At 39.7% G+C, this 22,464-nt stretch overlaps 1 protein-coding gene across 8 annotated transcripts in view; it reads right to left on the reverse strand.

Moving 5' to 3' along the window:
- EHBP1 (EH domain binding protein 1) overlaps positions 1–22,464 on the reverse strand; it is a 211,231-nt gene that overhangs the window by 128,474 nt on the left and 60,293 nt on the right. For all 8 annotated transcript variants that reach the window (XM_082303308.1, XM_082303307.1, XM_082303306.1 and 5 more), the window contains exons 6-7: positions 4,070–4,251; positions 1,392–1,531 (exon numbers count right to left, since the gene is read on the reverse strand). In XM_082303308.1, coding sequence (XP_082159434.1) covers positions 1,392–1,531; positions 4,070–4,251 — 322 coding nt within the window. The remainder of the gene's footprint in view (positions 1–1,391; positions 1,532–4,069; positions 4,252–22,464) is intronic.

The following is a 22,464-nucleotide window of genomic DNA, read 5'->3' on the forward strand; positions in this document are numbered from 1 at the left end:
ATGCTTTTCAACTGCTGCCCTTCTGCAGATGGGTTTTCTGTAGTCCTCAATGCAGTACCTGGCAGATCTTAATAAAAACCTTGTGCACTGGAGTTTCTATAGACTGTACATTACCTCTCCTTAATTTGTCCTTCTCTGTGATTATTCAATGGCCTAGTGAACATGTCAGGTTTTGTTTGATGTTGTGATCTGATTTATTCTGGTTACACTGGGAAAGAAGTTGACCTTGCAGAATGATTTCAGTGTGACCAGACTGGTATATCTCTGCTCCCTGACCAAGAATACATTATCTTGGTTCCTCAGATATTTCATTCCAGACTTTCCAATACACTCTGTGCCAGACACAAACAGCATAAGTAGAGATTTGGCCAGGGTAAAAAATGTTTAATTGAATATGTAAAACATACAGAAAACATATTTGCATCCTTTCACAACACTAAATGTAACTAAGTAATAACTCCTTCAGGCTGAACCTTTTGATTGCAACGAAAGCTCAAAAAGAAGTGATGAAAGTAATGTTTCATAACACTGAACCAATGTTCCTCTGAATTTTCAAGAACAGATTTGACAATTCACTTCTCCGCTTGGGATGCTCTTCCCCCACTTTGGAGAAGGATCCCTTTATTTCAGACATTTTAAAAGAGCACTGGAAGTTATGAAGTCTGGCACCAGAAGTTAATTTTCTCTTCCTGATTCTTTACACAAAGAGTTCCTACAGAACTCATCTGGAGCAGTATTACATAGTGATCTCCACCAACAATTTAACATCATCTCATTCTGATCTGACTTGCCTCGATTAGTTCAGCTATCCTGGATGCACTAAGCATTTTTATCAGCAATTCAAATGTGGTTACACTATCTCACTTCAAACAACCTCACTATCAAATTCGTTAAAGTCCTTTAACAGCCTCCTGATTTCTTTTCCATGAGACACCCCCACCCAAAAGGCAGCAATATGCTGCCTGGAATTGCCATGTTATTGAGCAGAACCTCAGCACCTGTCCACGGCACAACTCATTTCGCAGTTATTCTCACAAACTGTCTTCATTATTTCACCTGACCCTCTCCTCTTGTCTCCTGGCTCACTGACCCTTTCCCTCCACTTTTTCTGCTCCTCTGTTCACACTGGTTCTTTGCTTCCCTAAAACGCTACCTACTTAGTGCATTCTCTCCTAAAAACAGGACACACAGACACAAATCAACACTCTTGAATTCACAAATATTAAACTTTGTTGAGTTATGGATGGGTTCCTCTTCAGTCGAGCTATCCTAAATATTGTTTTGGTTGTTAGGATTTTTTTTAAGTGAAATAAAAATACAGCATAAGGATAAAAACCATGGGACAATTAGCAAAGGACACTGTATTTCACCATGCTTGTGGCAAAACCAACCTGTAATTTTTGCAGCCTTTTCCTCTTGATTCACTCTGTTTTCTTCATCTTCTTCATTGTCTTCCTCAAAATCATCCAGGTTACCAATATCAGCTTGTTTCATACTCATCAAACTAGCCAGGCTTTGCATGTCTTCATCCCTAAATAACAAACATCATATCAGGCATTAAAATGCAGCTTGTTAATTCCACATCTGATATTACTGCATTCTTAAAAATTCTTTAAATATTTTGATGTTTTCTTCAGGGAGGTCTACGAGCTCAGATCTGATCTTGAATATAGTGAAAGAACAAAATGAATACACTCATAAATATGTATCAATTTCTGAAGGGAAAGTTTTCAATTAACAAAATTGTAAAGGGTAAGAAAATACTGCTTTGCATCAAGAGTTAACTTAATGACTGCTTCCAAAAATTTTAAACCAGCCCAGAAAGGCTCCTAAATGCTTGCTTGGTCTGCTTTGGTTAAAGTGAAAATGCTTGGCTAGACCTACTGCCCACATGCTGCATACAATACCTATCACTACATTCATTTATAACTCCTGATGCCGTTACAGAAATTAAAATCCCTTTACTAAATACCTGAAATCATTAACAAGATTTAAAAAAGGTTAGTAAGGCACTGTCTATTTACACATACTGGAAACCAATGCTTTCACAAAGAGCAGCTTTATTCAGATCCCTTGTTCAGGGTACTATGAAACGCCTGTCAATAACTTACAATCTACCTGACTTATAGGTCTTCAGTCTGACACCTATCAATTTCAACGGGAAGAAGGTACATGCAAACCTAAATGGATCAGTTTTTATGAATTATGGCCTAATACAGCATAATATAGCTATTTACTGTATAGTTCATGGATGCTGCTTGTTCCAAAAAAGTTAAATAGCTTATCTGCTACTGACTTTTTCCATTCTCATTTTCAGCTACATTTTAACCGTGTTAAATCACAGCAAAATACTTCAAAATATCATTCTTATATGGTATGCCAAGATGTGGTTCACAACAGGTTAATCAGAGAGGGGAAACAGTAATAGTAATTAATAGTAATGAATGCATCTGTAGCTTTCAAAGCACGCAGACAAAAGACTTTTTTGTGTCAAAATGTTTTAGCATGGCAGCCTGGAAAGCTGTTCATGCAACATTTTTTTTGGGCACTTGTATTGCAGTGGGCATTGTCTACAAATGCATTCAGAATACTGAAAGCTAGAAGTAAACTGTTAGTCTTTTGGATAGAAAAAGAAATTTAAGCAGAGGTAGAAGCACCATTACAGCAGTAGTTTCCCCATCTACCTCTTTTTGTTCTGCCATTCTCACATTGCCATATTCTAGAGACAGAAAGGAAAAACAAAAATACCCTCTGTCTTGGGGTGACTTTATGATGTTGTATCCCATATCACTGTTCTATGCTCAGAAATTAATTCTGTGCCTTTCTATGCCTTTAAACTGAGCCTGAGAGGGGGAAGAGAAAAAAACTGAGCAAACTCTTCAAAGCAGTTTTGCAGTTTTGTTTTCATGTTTCGAGGACACAGAGAGATACAGACTCCTCTTGCTTCTACCAGCAGTGGCAGGAGAGGAAGGAAACACTCAGCTTTGCTTTCTTTCCAGCCAGCTTTCAGCTCCTTTTCCTCCGGAGAGTTGAACTTTGTTTTCCTGGGACTCTGATTTTTCCCTTCTTCCCCGCTGGACTGTTTCAACATCAGAATACATCGGGAGGACTTTGTACCGAGGCCTTGGCCCTGGATGTGGGCCCACCACCCCATCCCAGCTCCAAGGAGGGAAAGAGAAAGACTATGGGAGGACTCTGAAATTTTCCCAGGTTTTCTCTCAGCAGAGCAAGAGGTTTTATTATTTAGCATTATTTTCCTTTTCCTGTGTGTTTGTTAAATAAATAGGTTTTTTCTCTTTCACTTTCTTTAGAGGAAAATTTATTTTTTCCCGAACCTGGTGGGGGAGGGGTGGTTGTAACCTGCCTTCTCTCAGAGGATATATTTCCAAATTTGCCCAAACCAGCACACCCTCGCTGAAACCAGGACTGTGACAAACAATCCATTCTCCAGCCACATGAATATCCAACATCTGGAATCTGACAGAAATTGCATGAGAGGTTACAGCATCTGCAAAAATAATCAGTATCCTCTGCCCTCCAAAGGCCACTGAAATAAGGGACAGAACCGAGTGAGTAAAGGGAGTGGGAATCAGTGCCCAAGAGAACTCCTTCCATAGGATGTTCTTGTGCTCAACCCAAAATCTTAACTCTGACTCCACCCTCCCTCACCTTCCAACTGCCTTTGTCCTTACTGCGTTCTTTGTGAAGTATCAGTGGGCTCCCTTGAAGCCTGCCAAGGTTATTGTTGGATGAACACACACATGCACATAAAACATACACTCCTGTTGATTTCAGACCTGTAGATACTTTTAAGCTGTTGTTACTTAAAATGTCTGTAAGAGTAGAGCACAAGCCATTTGTCTCTGAAGAGCACAAGGCTGAAATCAGAGCAAGAAACAACTTCTACTCAGTTAAGAAACCAAGTATGGCAGGAATGATAGGTATGCTGAAGGATACTCTCAAATTCCACCATTCTATACAGAAAGAGCTCTTTATCCAAAGGATTCTTTGAAAAGCAACACAAAGCAGGCTATCTGGTTTAAAAAAAACCCAACAAACAACAACTTACGTGGCTTTTCCTTCCCTCAGGAAAATACAAGATAAGGAGAACTGTAGTGTGGCAGATACCACTTTCTTAGACAAAGGCTTGAATTTTAACCTGACATCTGTCTGTGTAGGCATGGGGCTGGCATATTGCTTCATGTTGATGCTGCTGGTGGCAAGCGCTTTTCTACGTCCAGAAGGAGATTCCTGAAAGCAAAGGAAAAACAAAGCTAATGTAAAAGGCGCTGTTACACTAAAACCTGCAAGTGCACAAAACAAAAAATGCACTTATTAAATCTGTAGGGGGGGTTGGGGTTTGTGTTTTTTCAAAAAATTACTATGGCCCTGTCGAGCTACAAAAAACCATTTCTTAAACTACGTCAGTCACTAATGGTGGTGGAGCTTTGAACACCTTCTTAGTGCAATAGAAAAAAAAAAAGGTTGGCCATTGTGATTAGTGGTGTTCCATACAAGATCTAGGATGTCTTTAAAGGCTTGAGCTTGAAGCAGATCCCCAGCACAAATCCAGTTAAATTGCTGGGAAAATATTTCCATTTCTTTTCACAGCAAACTGGACTCACTCTGTCCAAACTTGGATAGTTCTGGGCTAGAACTTCCAGCCTACAGAAGACATGGGTTTCAACCATGCATGTATTTTTTTACATAATGGTTTGAGGTCATCTAGTTTGTGTTCCACACTCAAATATAATACCTGAATATTTTTCACAGCAGTGGTTCTTCTCATTAGTGTTGTACGTGCACTATCAAGAGTGACAGGTTTCCAAAATGGAAGTTGACAATACTTCCAAAAATACTGATAAAAATTTTGCAAGGAAAAAATAAAGAGCAAAATACAGAAAGACAAAAGCCAACATTTTATTTGAAAAGCCTAAGTTGTATTTCAATATAGAAGTGTTGCTCATGGTTTAACAATTCAGACTAATTAATCTAGAATGCATCTAAGAATCTACTCTCTTGTTCCATCTAATCTCAGCATCAATAGGAAAGGAATGATTATACGTAATAAAGCACCTGTAACAAAAAAAAATAAAACAAAAAAGCCCTGCTATTAATTCTTCTGAAAAATGTTCTCACAATAAGACTACATTTTACTGCAGTTGACAATTTGTGTTGAATAAAGAATACTAATTCAATCAAACATTCAAGCATCCTTTTTCAAAGTACTTGACATTTCTGCCCAGTAGAATAAGTCAGAATGTAATATGTCATCCCCAAAGAATACCTTGTTTAAAAAACTAGCCTTATCTGACAGATTATGCACAGCAATATTATACAGAACTATTAGTGCATGTAGATACCTTATGAATGAATTTCAAAAATGCATCAAACACTTGAGAAGGATTTAGGCCCTCTCAGAAGAAATACTTAAGAATATGCAAATACTCTCAGCTGAATCAAGTTGAACAGATGCGACTCTCACAAACAATAGGAGTGCTCTTTCCCCGGCTGCAGTTGTCAATCAAAGAGCAAGATTAAGGTCCAAGGTTCTGACAATGTGTAAAATGGGAAGTACGATCTGGGAGTTTGCATTATTACACAGATATGAACAAAAATAATCTGTCATGATATCATACCTTTAGAATAACTAACATTACAACTCATACCAAATGCAAGGTTTACTGCAGCACCTGTTCAGGCATTTATACCCAACAGGATCTTAGACAACTCATCTTAGAAGATTTTGAATAGTTGATGTTGACAGTAAGATGTTGATCTTCACAAGATCAACAGATCTTAGACAGAACAAATAATGAATGTGGATATTTGCTTGCAGCCCTCCAGATGAATCACTGATGAGCCCCACCATGCCTGTATTCTGATGTGCTCCTCTCAGTCTATGAAAACCACTTCTCAGCAGCTGTGAATTTCCCCAATTCAACAAAGACCTGGATTTATTTCCTTGTGTAGCTACAAATGCCTTCTCAGTGCTGGCTCACCTGTTACATGCACCCAATGCCATGAGAGCAACACACAGACCTCCCACAAGGTCCCTTGGGGGGAATCATCATAGGGAACACCAAGATGCTTCAGTGACTCCAAAAAATAGGGGTACTCGGGCTACTTTCTCTTGTTACAAACACACCATCTTATCTGGTATGTCAGATGCATATCTTTATCAAGGTGATTTTACTAAAAAAGTCAAAGCAAACAAGATAAGCCAACCCAATTTCCAATTCAATGATGGTTCTGAAGTGAAGAGAAAGAACACAAGATTGAACTTGCAAGCATGCAGAAGGTGGACACATATCAAGGCAGAAGAATTTTGAAATGATGTGAAATTACATTTTCACTTAGTATCTACTTATTGTACAAATTATCATCTTGTCATTTGCACCTTCAGATTATCTGAATCAGAGAATGAATAAGAGACATGAATAAGGAAGAGGCAAAGTTCTCCCAGTGAAGATGATCATCAGCAATTCCTAATGAAATCTTCTGGGGTTAGCTGATGTAGATGAAAAGGGAGACAAGAATGCAGGCAGCTGTGTGCCAGGACAAAGGGAAAAAGCCAGCCATGAGCAAGAAGATTTTCCTATCACTGCATATCCTGATGTGCTCTGAAGAATAAGATACACTTGGCAATCGAGTTCAGTGTTCCTAAGAAATGAATAAATCTCATAACATTTTTGTGGGTCAAAGACAAAAGTTTACTTTCCAGGTTCCAGTTGCCTACAAAAATCTGAATTTGTAAGTTTATCATACAAAAAAACCCCAACTAAAACCTCAAAACCCAAACAAAAATAGACAGTGCCTGATCTTTCAAGTCTTATTTGGCTTCACATGCAAGGTTAAGTATATCCTCCTGTCCTCCCAGAAAGGGAAGTGCTGCAATGTTTCCTCCTCTTAAGCTTTACAGGTTTGGCCTTACGTGGTTTTAGCTATGTAAGTAGAGGGGGGAAAACTCTTTGCACCTTGAAAGAACATTCTCAAAGTGCTTAGGTCCATGACTGATTTTACAACAGATTGTATCTTCTACTCTGACACACAGACAACTTCTAAAAATTGTCCTTGGATGCCAGAACACGATAATAACCACTTCTTACAAATACTGTAGCATTTTTTAGCAGAGAGAAAATAATCCAAGAATGGAGTAGACAGCAAACCTACAAGCAGAGTAGACAGAACCAGGTGAGCAGTAGGCTGGAATGAGTTATTCCAAAGAGAAGCACACTTTGGTAGGATACTGAATAAATAACATCCATTTAACAGTAAAAGTCTGATCTGATGTTACTTGTGTCTCATATGAGCATGTGGATTTTTGTGGAAAGTCAAGCAGGAATCCCAATGCAAATGTTTTAATTGCTCAACTTTTCTGCTTTTGCCCATATAATCAAGGTTTAAAATGTGTAAGGCTCTGTTATGCCTCCAGGTGTTTACCATACATGTGACTGCCAGGGTTGCCACATCCTGTTTTGTGAAAGGGTGGCATGAAAAGTCAATTTTGAAGTTACAAGAGAGAAACAATCCAATCAATAATAAAGAGAGGTGACAAAATACAACACTCAACAGTGAAGATGGAGCACATTCTGTAGGAAAACAGTAATTTGGAAACTCTTTACTTTTAAGAAAGGCAATGCATTATGCAAATAAAATCAGCTATGATATCTGAATTGCAGAAAGACAGAAGGTAACATACAATGCCAGTAAAATACAAGTACTTCTACGTTACCTTCCAGCTCAAACATCCTACTGAGACTGAGAAAGGGCACTGCTGGACTCTTAAGAGAATACATGGAGCACTGGTTAACAACCATTTTCTGTTGTTTCATGTTTATTACTGTATAGTTCTAGTAAGTGAAGCAGCACACTGGAAAAAAAAGTGCCATTCTCCTAGAAATCATTAATAAATTATTAAAAATATAACTATTTCGTATTTTAGCAGAAACTACAGCAGCCTGTCTTCTAGCATAACAGAATAATGGCTGTGCTGGGTCAACTAAAGGCTCTGAGAAACCTGTACATTATTCTAAAAGTACTTTGTTTGCAAGACTGATCATTATAGTTCACTTAAGAAGAGTAAAACCTGCACATAAACACACAGCAATACTTCTCCATTATTCTCACCTATGGTGGGGAATTTCTGCTTTTGTATTCTACACTTTTCTCTCACAAGCAGCTTCACTCCCCTTGGCAGTCTCCTCCTCCTACTCCCTACAGTCCCTGAAATGCCTCAAACATACACCATTATTCTGGGTGAAATAACCCTATGTGGGCAGTATATCAAGTTGTATCAGCTGTTCCCAGCTGGCAAAGCAGCAGGATGAAGCATGTGGCTGGCTCTGCACTGAGCCCACTGAGTAGCTGATACTTGTGCATCCTGGTACTTTAGGAAAAATTTGAGCAAATTATTAAAAATCTGGAATAAGAAGAGCTTGAAGCTAGCAAAACAAAAATTAATACAGAAAACTGAAAGATTTCCTAATACCCTGGAGTACTTTGATTTCTGATTCAGACAAAGAAATATGTGGAGCAAGCAATACCCAGTTGTGTTCCTTTTTTGTACAGAAGAACATTAGTAATAATGAACTCAGGTAGTTCCCAACTTCTAAGGACACTGTTTGTATTTGCACAGACTTTAAAAACACTGTCACCTCAGATACCAACAGAAGTGCAATTCACTGGTGCCATCAAAAAGACAAATTCCAGTCAATCTGAAGCCACAGGAATCACAAGCTGCGAGTGCAGGCCCAGGCTCAGACAAGCTCTCCCCTTGCACTCGGCTCTGCCAAAGCCTGGGGACCTACAGCACATGCACACAGGCTGCAAACAGGGTTTCAAAAAGCTGTGGATGGTTTTTCAAGGAGCAGTCCCCAACACTATCCCTCCCCAGCATTTTAAGTTATTTCCACAAACCCTGAAATGGCCATCATATTACGAAGTTTGGGGCTAGAGAAGGAAAAATTAACACTGGCAAAACAGCAGTCAGTTCAAATGAAGCCAGTGAAGCTGTATTTACTGTCCCAGATACAGGGCCAGACCCACTTATCACACAAATTCCTTTGCAGTAATGCAACCATGCATTATTCCCTGCCACACCATTCCTGACTCTGAGCAGTGTCAGGCATCCCAAAACTTATTACACAGGAAGTGCCACCCTTCTACAAATATCTGCCTGGCATAAAGGATTCCCACAGCCCGATCTCCTTCTACAATGAGAAAAATGTGGAGCAATGCTATGTACCACCGGCCTTGTCTAGGAATCATCCCCATCTTTCCCTACTAAAGTGGTCCTTACACAGAAAACAGGACTTAAATACTCTTAAGGAACTAAGAGCAGAGAACTTGGCCCACAACTGCAAAAGAAACAGCTCATTTTTACTTGGAAGATGATGATCACAGATGACAGACACGTCACACTATTAAACAGTGCCCAACTCTGTTCCAAAGGAAGCAAGCCAAAAGATTAACACCTTCCCATGAAAGGTCTGAACTCAGATTCTTAATTTATAGGAGAGACAAATAACGCTGTAATGTGAATTTTATGTGGTCCTCTTTCCTTAAAAATGTATTTTTAATGACCTTGTATCCTGTACTTACGAACTGACTGGCACGTCTTCTTCACAATTAATATAAGAGGTGCAAATAAGTAAGAAACAGCTTTGTATTTCCTGTTAAACTGCCTCCAAGCTTCTAGAGTTACAAAGAATCAAAATATTGGCTGGGTTTTGTTCATGGTGTATATTCCTGTGGGTTATTTGGGCTGGGGAAAGAGTCCCCCCAGAGAAATCAGCAGGATATGTTTTACCTCTGCACACCTGAACTCAGCTTGCCTACGCAGAGCTGTGACCCTGCTGCGCTGTCTGTAACCCCCGAGGCTCCAGTGCCCTCCTTTCCACACACACATATTGAGAAATAACAGGACAACATTTCCATTCAGCAGAAACCAGGTCAAAAAGTAGTGAAGTTCTTAACTATTTAGATAGTAAATGGTACCTCTTTAATAGAAATATATTAAGTAGTTAATAATCACTGTACAAACGTTAACCAAAAAAGACCTAACTGGGGAAGACAACAAGTTTCCTTACTGGATATTATTTTGTCAAAAGGAACAATCATTTTTATTGTCTTTATCACAGACAAGGAAAATGTACAGCATAATATTTTTAGGGGCTGCTTTTTCATCTTTTACAAAAGCAAATGCTAAAAAGCCCCCAAAGATAGGCAGATTTTAAGGAGGAGCAAACTTTGGCAGAAAATAATTGACAAAGCAATTTGTCTAGCCCTAAAAACTCATTGAGAGAAACAATGGGTTTCCCTCTCCTGTGGCTTCAGAATTAAAGGAGACTGTTTTGGAGGAAAGCTGTCCCCTGACACAAAGCCCACTGCCCCTGCAGGCCCCACCCAGCTCCAGAGAAGAGCTGGAAGGTTCTCCCTCTCCCGGCGTGGGATGCCAGCCCTGTGCCTGAGCCGCACGCACCATCTTGCTCAGATGAAAAGATCACTGCTTCACCAGCAGAGCAAAATGGATCACTACAGAATTTAATTTGGGAGAGTATACAGCAATTAAATGCTAAAATAGACAAGCTACAGGGAGCTCTCTCAACTGGAGAGAGTAAATTAGAAACTATGTCAGTTAAAATAATTTAGACAGGCGGATGGGAGATTTGGAGGACCGAATGAAGGCAGCACAATCTCTGCTGAAAACTTGTTTAAAAGCAAACAATGGTTCGAGGTATCCAGAACATTATTAAGAATTATGATGCATTTGAATGGAGAATTTAATGTTTAAAAAATTCTGCACATACCAGAAAGATTGGAGCCGTAGACATGAGGGCTCAGAATGAAACAAAACATTTTTAAACGCTGAAACAGCTATCCTTAATTATAGAAATAGATATTTGTTATCCTCATAAAGTGACCTTTGTCCTTGTCAGAAGGAAAGCCCTTGTACCAAACTATTTATCATACTGGTCATATCTTAAGTTTAAGCTCAAAGGCTCCTTCAAAAACACCAACATGATGGTTTTAACAGCACATCTACATTGATGAATCATTATATTGGAAGCACCACACATTGTTTCTTACGTAGCACAAGCAGAGACAATAATTTCAGTAAGCAAAGAGAAAACACTATATGCTACTTCAGCTTCTGTTTTCTTACAGCCCCATGAGATTTCACTGGCACCCCGAGAGACTGAGGCATGTAGTGAAAGGTTCTTTCTGACCAAAATCATATCCGTGGGTGTGCTCAACTGACCTGCTGTAGGTAACAACAAACCATTCATCTCCACAGGCTAATCCTCTGCATTCACAGACTCTGGAAATCTCCAATGATTAACATCAGACAGGAAGTTTAGAAAGAGAAACAATACCTAATAAATTGAGGCAATACATCTACACCATGCACAATAACACCAAAATTCACAGGGTCTGTTTTTCTAGCAAAAAATACTATGAAGCTTCTTAGACAACTACAGGACAGATGGCAAAATAGGTGCACAATCAAAATTTTAGTTGAGCAATTTATTAATAGACCATGTGTATGAGACAGGTATCCCCTTCTAAAGTGGGCTTGCTGCTTACAAAGGATAACAGAGAAAAAAATTACAGGTGAGCTGGGTAATTTTAGCAAGTAGCAGATAACTATTGAACTCTGAAATATTGAAGCTTGCATAGGATGTGGATAACTGCTTTATGTGTCTATTCATAACATCCTCAATTGCTTTTTCCCTTAGACTGGTTAGTAAAGCAGGAACAATTCCTGAACAGTCTCCCACAGAAGGATACAGGAGATTGATAACTGATCTGAGAAACATTCACTTTAGTATTTGTAGCTTTTTTGCTCTTTCAGATCACTTCCTCTAGAGATGCTGAGCAAGTTTCTCTTCTTCTATACTGACAGGTTTAAATTTACTGTTAGATGCCTTTCATCAGCTAAACTCAGACTGTCATTGCACTCGATGCAAGCATTACTGTATCTTTGCAAAGTACATTAATTTTTACTTGTGTTTGCAGAGTTACAGCTTGTGCTGTACTGCTCAGGAGCCCTGGAATACTTGACTATCCAGTTTCCCTTGGCAGCTACAAAATGCTATCCCTTCCTGCAAAGTCTAGATCCCAGCATGCTGAGCTCTCTAATGCCCTAATGGTTCTGCTTCCCTTTCATGGCCATTCACTCTCTCCTGTTAGGATCACTCCACATTAAGAACTGTCCGTTCCTTTCCTTTTCCCAAATGCTACAGCAACCAGGGATGTGCCCATCTTCCCCAGGTCTGCTAAGGTACAGGCTACAGCTGTGTGCAAGCCTGTGTGAACTACTACATAGTAATCATTAGCAAGCAAAAGCCATCGAGACGAAATAATTTTTATATTACAAAAGCCATAAGAGTAATTCCTACTGTAAACGCCTGCACGGTTTTATTTTGCCATGGATGTGGGCCACAAGCTCGTGAAAATTCAACTGAAGTTGGCAGAGAAACTTATTATCACCAACTGGCTGTTTAAATCCTCAAACCTTTCCTCTCCAAGGAGCAGATTTAAGGAAGTCTAGGCTTGAGCTGCTGCTGACACGTGGCAGGTGAGGCTGTTGGGAAAAGCACTGCATGCAGGGCTGGCAGTTTGGCAAAACACAAGAGCGCCTCATTTCCTGGGAGCTGAGCACCGCTGGATCCCTCACAGTGTGCCCTTTGCCTCCGGGAGCAGCTCCCATGCTCTGCCTCAGCTGAGGCACTTCCAGACAGCATTCCCCCGGGCTGGGTTCATGTTCCTCCCCGCTTTTGAAGGGTTGTTGTATAACTGTATAGTATTTCTGTAGAGTTAGCTTCAGTACAAAGCAGAAATACAGATAATTTACCTAATACTAGAGAAGGAGAAACAGCAGATGATAAAGTTAGCTCCTAAACTTTTCACAGACTCTGGAGTAAGAAACACACTTATTTTGTGTGACCTCCTCTTTCCAGGGAGAGGACAGGGGAGCTGACTTGATAACCATGACTCTATTTACTGCTTAGCAGCTCATAACTCCACATTTGTTCATGTATTGACTAAAAGGACTCACAGGTTGTTCTCTTGTTTTTGTTTTAAAATAATAGGCAATACCTGTTACAAAATTTACATTTAAGCTCACCTAGCAATGCCTGGCACTTCAGCTCTACTTTGCCTGACTCGAAGCCTCCATTGTTAAGACTCACTCCTCTGCTGTGTGTAGAGGTCTCCCATGAATGGTGCTGCTGCACCTTCAAATAACTACACAAGAGAGATGTCCAGCTAGTGTCCCCTAACAGAAGATAGTCTTTAAAGGAGAAATAATTTTTTTTTTAAAGGATAAACTAGTTAGCTATTTATTGCTGGTTTCTGATGTGAAAAGCTCTTCTGTTGATTACAGCTTCTTTTCTCTTTCCATTCCAGTCTCTAAATTGCCTTACTCTGTCTTGATGTCACTTCAAAACAAATATCCAAAATCCTTAATGTTTAAAAGGTGGGCTTGAAATAATACTTCAACCTCAGGAGTCAATATTTAATGTGAATTCAATATAATATTAAGAACAGTTACTGAAAGATCTAAAGTTCTGTACCTCAGGCCGTGCCCATCTGCAAACCTTGTCATGAGGAAAAATTTGCCTTCCACGCAGGAAGGCATATGTGATACAGACCCCAGAATTAACTCTGGATTATTTAAACAAACTTGCTAACATAAGCACATTATTCAGCTACTTTGTAATCTCCAACAAGGAAGCAAGTTTGAGGTAAAACTTGAAGAAGAAACAAGGTGAAAAGATTAACTAATCCAACAACCTTACATACTTTCATTCACCTTTCCACAGAAAGACTTGGTTATTTAGCACAGATAAAGCCTGTTAAAATGGGATTTGAAAAATACCAGTGTGTCATCAACCAGTTGTTATCGTCTGAGGATAACTTCCCCAGAGTGAATGCACAACGTTAAATGACAAAGTCTGCAAGGCTTACGACAGAGAAAAACTTGCAAGAGTGTCAACGGAAGATGTTAGGACTCTCACATTAGATTTTTTCCGTACTGGAAGTTGAACCTTAACTGCAAAAGTCCAGAGCAAATGGCTGAATGGTCCGTAATGCCTGATGGCTGTGTGCGGAGCAGTGATGCTCACACCACGAACATTCTCCTGGGCAGAACCAGAGACTCCAGGTCAAATTACTGATCACTTTGGGAATATCTTACAGTTAGGCTAAAAGGCCACTTCAAAAAAGACAGCACAGTGTTATTCAGAGTGAACATGTCAGCAATATTACTGCAACATGAATGTATCTCCATTAATAAATTCATGACTGTGCTTTTTTTATTGTCTTGCATCTTGCTCACAGCTTCACAGCATGCACCAAAATACATAACAACAACAGGATACAACACAATTGGAAAAGCGCCTCAAAAAATTGCTGGACCTGCTGTTGCTCTTCTGTCTCCCTGTATCTCCCACTGCCACCAAGGGGAAACACTGCAAAGCCACCACTGCCCTCAGCTCTGTGGCTGTGATCCTCATCACAACAACCACTCTGGAATGTCCCCATTCCAACAGACATTCTCCTGCCTGTGCCACTTTATTATCCAAACCTGCAGCTCACTATCAGGGGCAAAACCTCGGTGATACAGCTTTAATATGCAAGTCTCCTCCCAGCTGTTATGTCAGAGCAGTGTGGCTGGCAGGGGATGGTTCCCAAGTGTAGCATGCCACTCTGCAAAGTTCAGCAGGGAGAAAAAACCAGGATCTGTGGATCTCAGCAGTGTCATCCTGCTGATGGGTGGGTTGAGTCTGACGTAGGCAGGAAGAAGCAGGGTGCAAAGGGTGGGAATAGAACCAGGGCAAAAGGGAGTCAGCTGAAAATTCACATCTGTGTGAAGCTGGAATAGGGACGTGCTCACACATGTCAGACATGTCAGCTGTCACACCCTGTGCACACACAGCAGTGGGAATAGTGTGTGGTGCAGGTGCAGTTATTTATTTATATCTGTGTTTATAAACAATGCAGTGTACATACAACCGCAAGGATAAACACAAAGCATTCCAAAATGCATCTCAGCAATAAACATAAACCTCAAGTTTTTGAAATCCCATCCCTCCCTCCCTCCCTCCAAATTTGTTTCAATCCGGAAAATAGCTAAATGGATTTCTTCTAACTTTGTACCTAAAGTAAAATTCACCTCAAGGCTGACAAGCATAGAAAATTTCAGTCGAATGGGTGAATTTTTTTTTTTTTTGTTAAAGCTGCAATAGCCTGAAAACAGGGGCTTGTAATGAAGCTGCCCCATCAACCATAACCACACTGTCACTAGAGCAACACAATCATATTGCCTGTGCAAAGAAGCAATGCATTTAACATTTTCTTCACTGTGTATTATCTATTAGCTGAGTTTGTCACAGAGATAGGTGGCAGTTCCCTGCAATACTTATGAATATATGGCAAAGCATACAAGAATCCATCTATGTCTGCTTCAGCACAGGTTTGTCTAATTACATTTTGGCAAACAACTTAAAAACCCACCCTTCTCTTATCTTAGGTTTCTGTTAAATACTATTACTATCAAGAAATAGAAGTTGTCTGAGGCAAACATCTCAGATCTTCCCACTGCTATTCTCTATTACTAATGCACATTACATGTTCAATTCTCCCTTGCTGTTCCTATGAAAAAGGTCTTGTCAAAAACAGATTTCATTTTTTCTGTGTATGCACAAATTAGTTATGGATGATTAACAAAGCATTCATTCTTTTATTTGCTTTGGCTGAGACTTGATCTGTGTTACATTCATGTGAGGGAAGCACTCAATTTTACGTTGATTAAATATGAAACACTGCACTCTTGATAAAAAGAGTTGTATTCAGAGCTGCATATTATACTGACAAAAGATGCATGTTCTTGGGCTAATAGTTTCTTAAACAAGTTTTTCCAGATTTTTAATTGCAAAAAACTTGATACAGCCTTTTTTTTTCCCTTCTCAGCAAGTACTGGGCAGTGGGAGCTTTGTGTCCCAAAGCAATCTGGTGCACTCTTAACAAACAACAATGGTTATTTCAAATTGAATATAATAAAAAGGAATTTTCAAGTTCTGCCACACAATTTGATTTCTTGAACATAACTTGCATTATAAAACTTTTTTTAAAAAAGACTACAAAACTAAGTAGGACAGACAACAAATCATAATTATAGAATTTGTCTTTTATTACATCAAAAATTCAACAAAAATAAAGAGGTATTGGAGAAGTCTTATGGAAACTTACAGCCAGTCATAACTGAGAACTTAGCCCTGAGCTGCTATCACCTACTCCAGCTATCACAGGATCACATGTGCATAAATGCTCCTCAGTAAGGCCCATAAATTCTCCATGTCCATTAAATACATTGACAGAATGATACCAAAAAGGATGCACCTCGGTTCAGGAAGGTATTTAAGTGCAAGCCTAACTTTAAGTACACAATCTACTTGTAATTAAATCAACTTAAAGAAAGCCATATGATTAAGCACCTTGTTAAATTTGGGAACAAATTATTAGCCCTTATAAACCAGGAGATTCTATCTTGGGGTTTACAGCACATGAAAACAAACACGAGCACACAGGAACACACACGCATGCAGGGCATTATGATACTGTTGCAAGAGGGGATTTATTTTTAGTATAACTATACGGAGTAAGGGCAGCTCTTACGCAGGTTAGGAGGAGGTCTGGCCACACTTTAATTCTCTTCTAAACTTCCAACAACAGTTGATGGTCTTATAAAACCTTTGCTAATGTTCCTATGCCACAAAAATAAGTCTATTCAGTATCTTTCTTACACATCACCAAAATGAAAGCATGAACTTAAGAGTTTGCATTTCACTGCTAAGGAGAGAGAGTCCTACCACAGCACGAGGCTAGAAACAGCCCAAAGCAAGGGAAACTTGATGCAAGTTTGGCTTAGAAAGGACAGCTAGTGCTTCACATGGAAGAAGGCAATTTCTTGGGGTGCCCCTGAAATACCACAGTGCTGGATGAGAGGACAGCAGGAGAGAACAGATGGAAATTTGACCAAAGCAGGTTACTGCATGGTCTCTGAGCAGAAGGTCTCTGCTCCCCATGAAGGGAGATGCTTGCTAGCTGGCAGCTATCTGAAGAGCCCAATAACCCATCTGGAGCAAGGTCCCTCCAGCTCTAATATGGTGCAGGGAGTGGACAGGAAAGGGCCAGCAAAGGCAGCCAGGCCCATGTGGAGCAGCCACGCTGCAGCACAGGGTGTGAGCTCCTGCAGGGCATGAGAAGCATGAGGGGTCCCAGGAACACCCATCCCTCCTCGTGGCCCTCATCCAGAGCAGAGGCACAACTGAACAACCTCTGCCTGACCCTGCAGCCCGTCAGACAGGGCCTGTCTCTGAACACATCTCCTACCTGCATCCCACTTTTCCAGCCACAGGCTCCTGCCTTGCACCAGCCATGGCATTTTACTGGCTCCTCTTTCACTACCCAGTTCCTCTCACTAAACCCGCAGAAAACTCATCCAGAAAAAACAAAACCCCCACAGTGGGTCAGACTGAGCTGTCCAAAGGCCAGGTGAGCACCAGCATGGGCACATGGAGGGGCTGCTGCACACAAAGTGGGGAGCAGGGAGGACGGAGTTGACAGCAGCATACTGAGAATGGTTCAGCCATCACATGTGATTGCATTTTTATGCAGTATTGTGTGGAGATTTATACTTCCTGTTCCAGCCTGTGTGAACTCAGGTCCCCGTCCTTGCAGATAGAGGATGGTTGAACTGAGACAAAGATTTTTTTTTTCTTTAAGGAACTCCAAAAAGATTTTTTTTTTCCTTTGCTTCAGGTCACATAAGAACACACAAAAGGACAAAGCAATAAATGCTCACAGGCACTTTCTTGTCTTTATTTCCATTCTCTGGAATGAGGCCAGAGACATCTAAGTAGTGCACTCCGTTCTCTTCCACTCCCTCACAGAAATTATGGACTCTCCTTTGCAGCCAATTTCCTCCTCCTTCCCTGTCTGGGCCCAAGCTTCAAGCACTACAAAACAATGTTCCCCTGTTTCTCTCCAGGGCCTGTTCTCCACACATCTACCCGAGGCTCTCTGAGGCTTCCCAGACCTTTAAGGCTTTACTTTTACAGACACAGGATGAAAACCTGTTCTTTCTGCTTCGATTCTGGGAAAATTCCACTCTCTCCCCACTTTGCATATGAACCCGGCTGCACTCATTTCCCTCAGGTTCAGCTCCTCCACGGTGCTGAGAGGCTGCCGCTCCTGAGGGCATTCGTACCTCAGCAGCCCTGCTCCAACGTACCTGACACAGCCGCAGAGCTGCCTCGAGAAATACAGAAATGTTTCATGGCACAGGTCGCCCCCAGTCAAAGCCTGAAACTTTAAATTGGGCATTGAGAAGCCAAACAGCAGGTATGTCACATATTACACCCCTTCCCACTTACTAAAAATATCTAAATTCATTAGTATTAGACTTGCACAATTTATAACTCATAAAAATAAGCACTACCAAGTAAATACCAGTTTCAAATAATCAGTTTTTACATATTCATTCAAAAGGATCTTATTCTCCACATTCCAGCTACCCCATGAATATTCCCGGAGTGTTACAGGCACAAGCACTGTCAACATTTCTAAAGCTCCCCTAGAAACAAGTTCATATGTGTACAAAAGGCAGAGATCTTCCTGATGGCTTGTTTATTAATACAGCATGTTGCCATCTAAAACAAATATGAGAATAAATTAAGAAATATAGAATATCTTGAATGAAAGTATTTTCTTCTCTACTTCTTGGCTGTGAAGTTAGCCTAACTTACGGATTTGAAAAAAATCTCAGTGTTAATTAACTTAATATTTGATTCATCCATACTTAAAAATATTCCACAAAAAAAAGCAAATAAAAAACAAAACTAAAAACACCCAAAACACAAGCAGACCTAATCTCATAATTATTGTCACATAGAAGCACTTATGAGACATATGCATTAATAAATTATCAGAAAGTAGTGCTTCAGTCCCAAGTAGTCGGCAACAGCACTCATATAATATTACAGGGACCCTGATGTTTTGGCAAAACTAGAGCAGGAAAAAATGAAACTAAAAGGCATATTGTACATGTGACCTACAGGACTGGGATTATTACCTCTAAGCTTATTAAGAGTAAAAGCTGTCAGTCGGACCACCCCACAACCAGGGAGGAAAACTGAGATTACTCAGCAACAAAAGGCATAAAAAGGAGACGTGTCTTCTCGGAATGGACGGAGGCAGAGAGTGAACCACAGCCCTGCTTCAGCTATCTGAGCAGTAATTGGCTCACAGGAGCGACTGCCACGTTAAGGCATTATCATTATCTAGCTCACATAACTGGAAATTCACGCTCTGTTCTTTAAATTGGCTTAACCAGCAGCATCTGCAGCACTTTAATTAATTACAGCAATTGGCGTACCTTAAAAGTAGATGCACAGATCTGAAATGATAATGCCCTGTGAGTAATAATCGTAAACTAGCATTAAACCAGACCTATCCTAAACAAAAACTAGGGTATACTGTTGGGCTTCAACAGAAAACAAGCTTCAACCTAGTAATTATTATTGTCTGCCCAGGTTCACCAACAGATACTACAATTCTACGTGACACTTTACATCCAATTAGCTCAGGAATGCAGAAGCTCACAACATGTACAGCAAAATTCTGTTCGGGTTTGATGCTATCCAGTCAAAATTTGCTCAGGCACCTAAATTTGGAGTTCCTTTGAAAGACAAAGTTTAAGTTAAAAGCATAGCAGCGATTGATTACCACTATTTATTTTTAGTACACTCCTTATAAAGAAACATAGAAGCCAGACATCATAGTAAGCTCAGAAAGAAGTTTTGTTGACAGCCATTAGCTTTGCTTCAGTAAAAAAATCCACGGGCACTGTACATAAATGTGAATTTGTTTTCTTTCCCCATATCTGTAGCTCTAAAATACAGAAGAATTACTTAGAAAAAAATTCGGAGACAAGAAGTTAAAAAACTCTTCTGTTCCTTTTATGTACAGCGATTTGAAATCTTTACTTAGAAGAAAATAATTTTTAAACCCTGACAGTGAAATCCACGTACACATCCTGGAAAAATCTAAAAGCTGTTCTTCTTACCATTTCCAGCCAGAACACAAAACACTATCAAGATTTGTTGTGACTTGCTTCTGTACAATTTCAGGTTTAAAGACAGATTTTACGTTTAATTAGCACCATGCTGCAAAACGGGACACAAGAATTTTAATCAGGCATCTTGAATGTAATGGAAGTTTAAACATTTAAATAGCTCAATGTTACTAAATTAATCAAATCCGATCCTCAAATTCATAGGTAATTTAGGGATCAGAATAGCTGGTATAAAGGCCACTACCAAACCAAATTTGAACTCCCCATTTATCAAACACAAGTCTTATCTTTCACAGCCGTGTGAAAGAATGAAGTACAGCTTTCTGGATTCTCGTAAAGATGTAAAGTTTTGAACATATTTTTAACCCAAAGAAACCCAAAACCATAGACTTAACTAAGGGATGACTGGTTTTAAGTTGCAAAAACTTTAACCATCCAATAAAAATAGATGCTGCAGCACAAAATAAACCTTTGTGCAATGTTGCCCCATGCCCATTTCTGAAAGCATGACTGTTCTCCTTGTAACTCACAGAACTCACACGGAGGCACAGCCTCAGCAAGGCAGTGAGTGCAAGCCCGAACAGCTAAAATACCAAGGCTGATGCAGCAGCAAAAACCAAAACCAGCAATCTTATGTAGCAACTCGCACCACAGAGACATGCAAAAGGCAGCCAGAGGAGAAAAATACCTTTTCTAAAGCAGCAAAACTCCAGTGACTGTGTTTATATACTCTGCGCCTACTGTGTCTGGGCTGTGCAGGCAGCAGTGAAGCTTCATTGGTATGTGTAATTTTAAGACATGAATATCCGTGCTCAGAAATACTCTGATAACATGTTTATCTTGGGTGTACAGAAAACAACTGCATGCACAAATAAACAGCTACAGTCAATGTAATCATGTTCATCTCCTGAATACCCATTTATAAATCCCAACCTGGAAACAATATGTGCTACAAAAGCACCAGCCTCTGAGGAAAAATGGCCACAGTGCAAGAAAAATAAAAAATAAAATAATAATTCTTGTCTAAGACTGTTACTTATTCCACACAGTCACCCATTTCTGATGGAGAGGGATCACAAGTGCACAATACAAGTTATTAGTTGACTAAATATCATCCCGAAATGCTTGGATATAAAGGTTGGAAGGATTAACACAAAAGGTCCCACTCCAAGACAAATGTCTCCTTCATAGTTCAGTTCACAGCCATCACAACTGCTCAGTCAGGCCTGTGATCCCAGAACGCCGGGCATATACCTGCTAACCAAACACACCAAAGACTTGGAAAATCTCTTGCTGATACTGGCATATTTTTAGAGGAGATTTGAATTACCACCACAAGGAAACAGAGTTTTTTAAACATGTGAAGATCCCAAACAGTTTCCGCTTCAAATCTCAGCACTTTCTGAAACAACTTCCACAGAGAAATTACAAATTTGCCATGTTGGCATGATTCACATGCCGCTCCCTCCCTTCTCCTCATTCAGTCCCTCACCTTTTCTAAGCAAAAAAATGTGAGATATGGAACAACTCCCCCCCAGTTTTAAGCTGCTTGCAGAAGCCTTACACAATTTAATTATACATTTATATAGAGGCCACTTTTCAAAATAAATGCAGAGAAATTAATTAATTAGCATGCACTAAAACATGTTGGGGTCTGGTGTAACAATAAAATCACTTTGTGATTTTCCAACAAACAGTAACTACTACAGGGAAAAAAATCCCAATTGCAATTCATATTTCTAAATATGTATTTGGATTTGCACATTCTTCTCTAATAATTATGCCCTTTCACATGGCCTTGCATTTCAGAAACTACCTGAACTGTGTTTATCTTCTTTTACTTTCAGTAACGGACTACAGTATGAAAAACCAAGATTTCTATAGGAGAAAGGGCTGAATTTTAGTGCTGAATATTTTATCCTTACTGGATGGTAATTTTTCTACTCCCTCTACTGGCATACTTTAAAAGCAAGTAAAGAAAAACCTGAAGGGTATTCTAGCTTGTAAGACATAATGAGAAAATATTTTTTGTAACCTCAAAATAATTGTTTCCACAACTTGGCAAAACATTATTCTTTAATCTTGGGGATTTTTAAGCCATCAGCAAATCTTAGGCAGATTTCTTCATTGTAAGAATTAACTGAGCACCTCAAAAAAAAAAACCATCCTGGCTACTTTGTGTTAGAATTACTATCAAGTAGTCCCATCACCTGTCACTGCTCTGATCAAAATAGGTCACTCCCTCAAACATACTCTATGGCTAAAAGACCCAAAGAGTGATCTATGGAATAGAAATCTACATGATTACCACAAGTCTACAT

The sequence above is a fragment of the Coloeus monedula genome, assembly GCF_965178545.1.
Source record: "Coloeus monedula genome assembly, chromosome: 2".
Taxonomy (NCBI): Eukaryota; Metazoa; Chordata; class Aves; order Passeriformes; family Corvidae; genus Coloeus; species Coloeus monedula.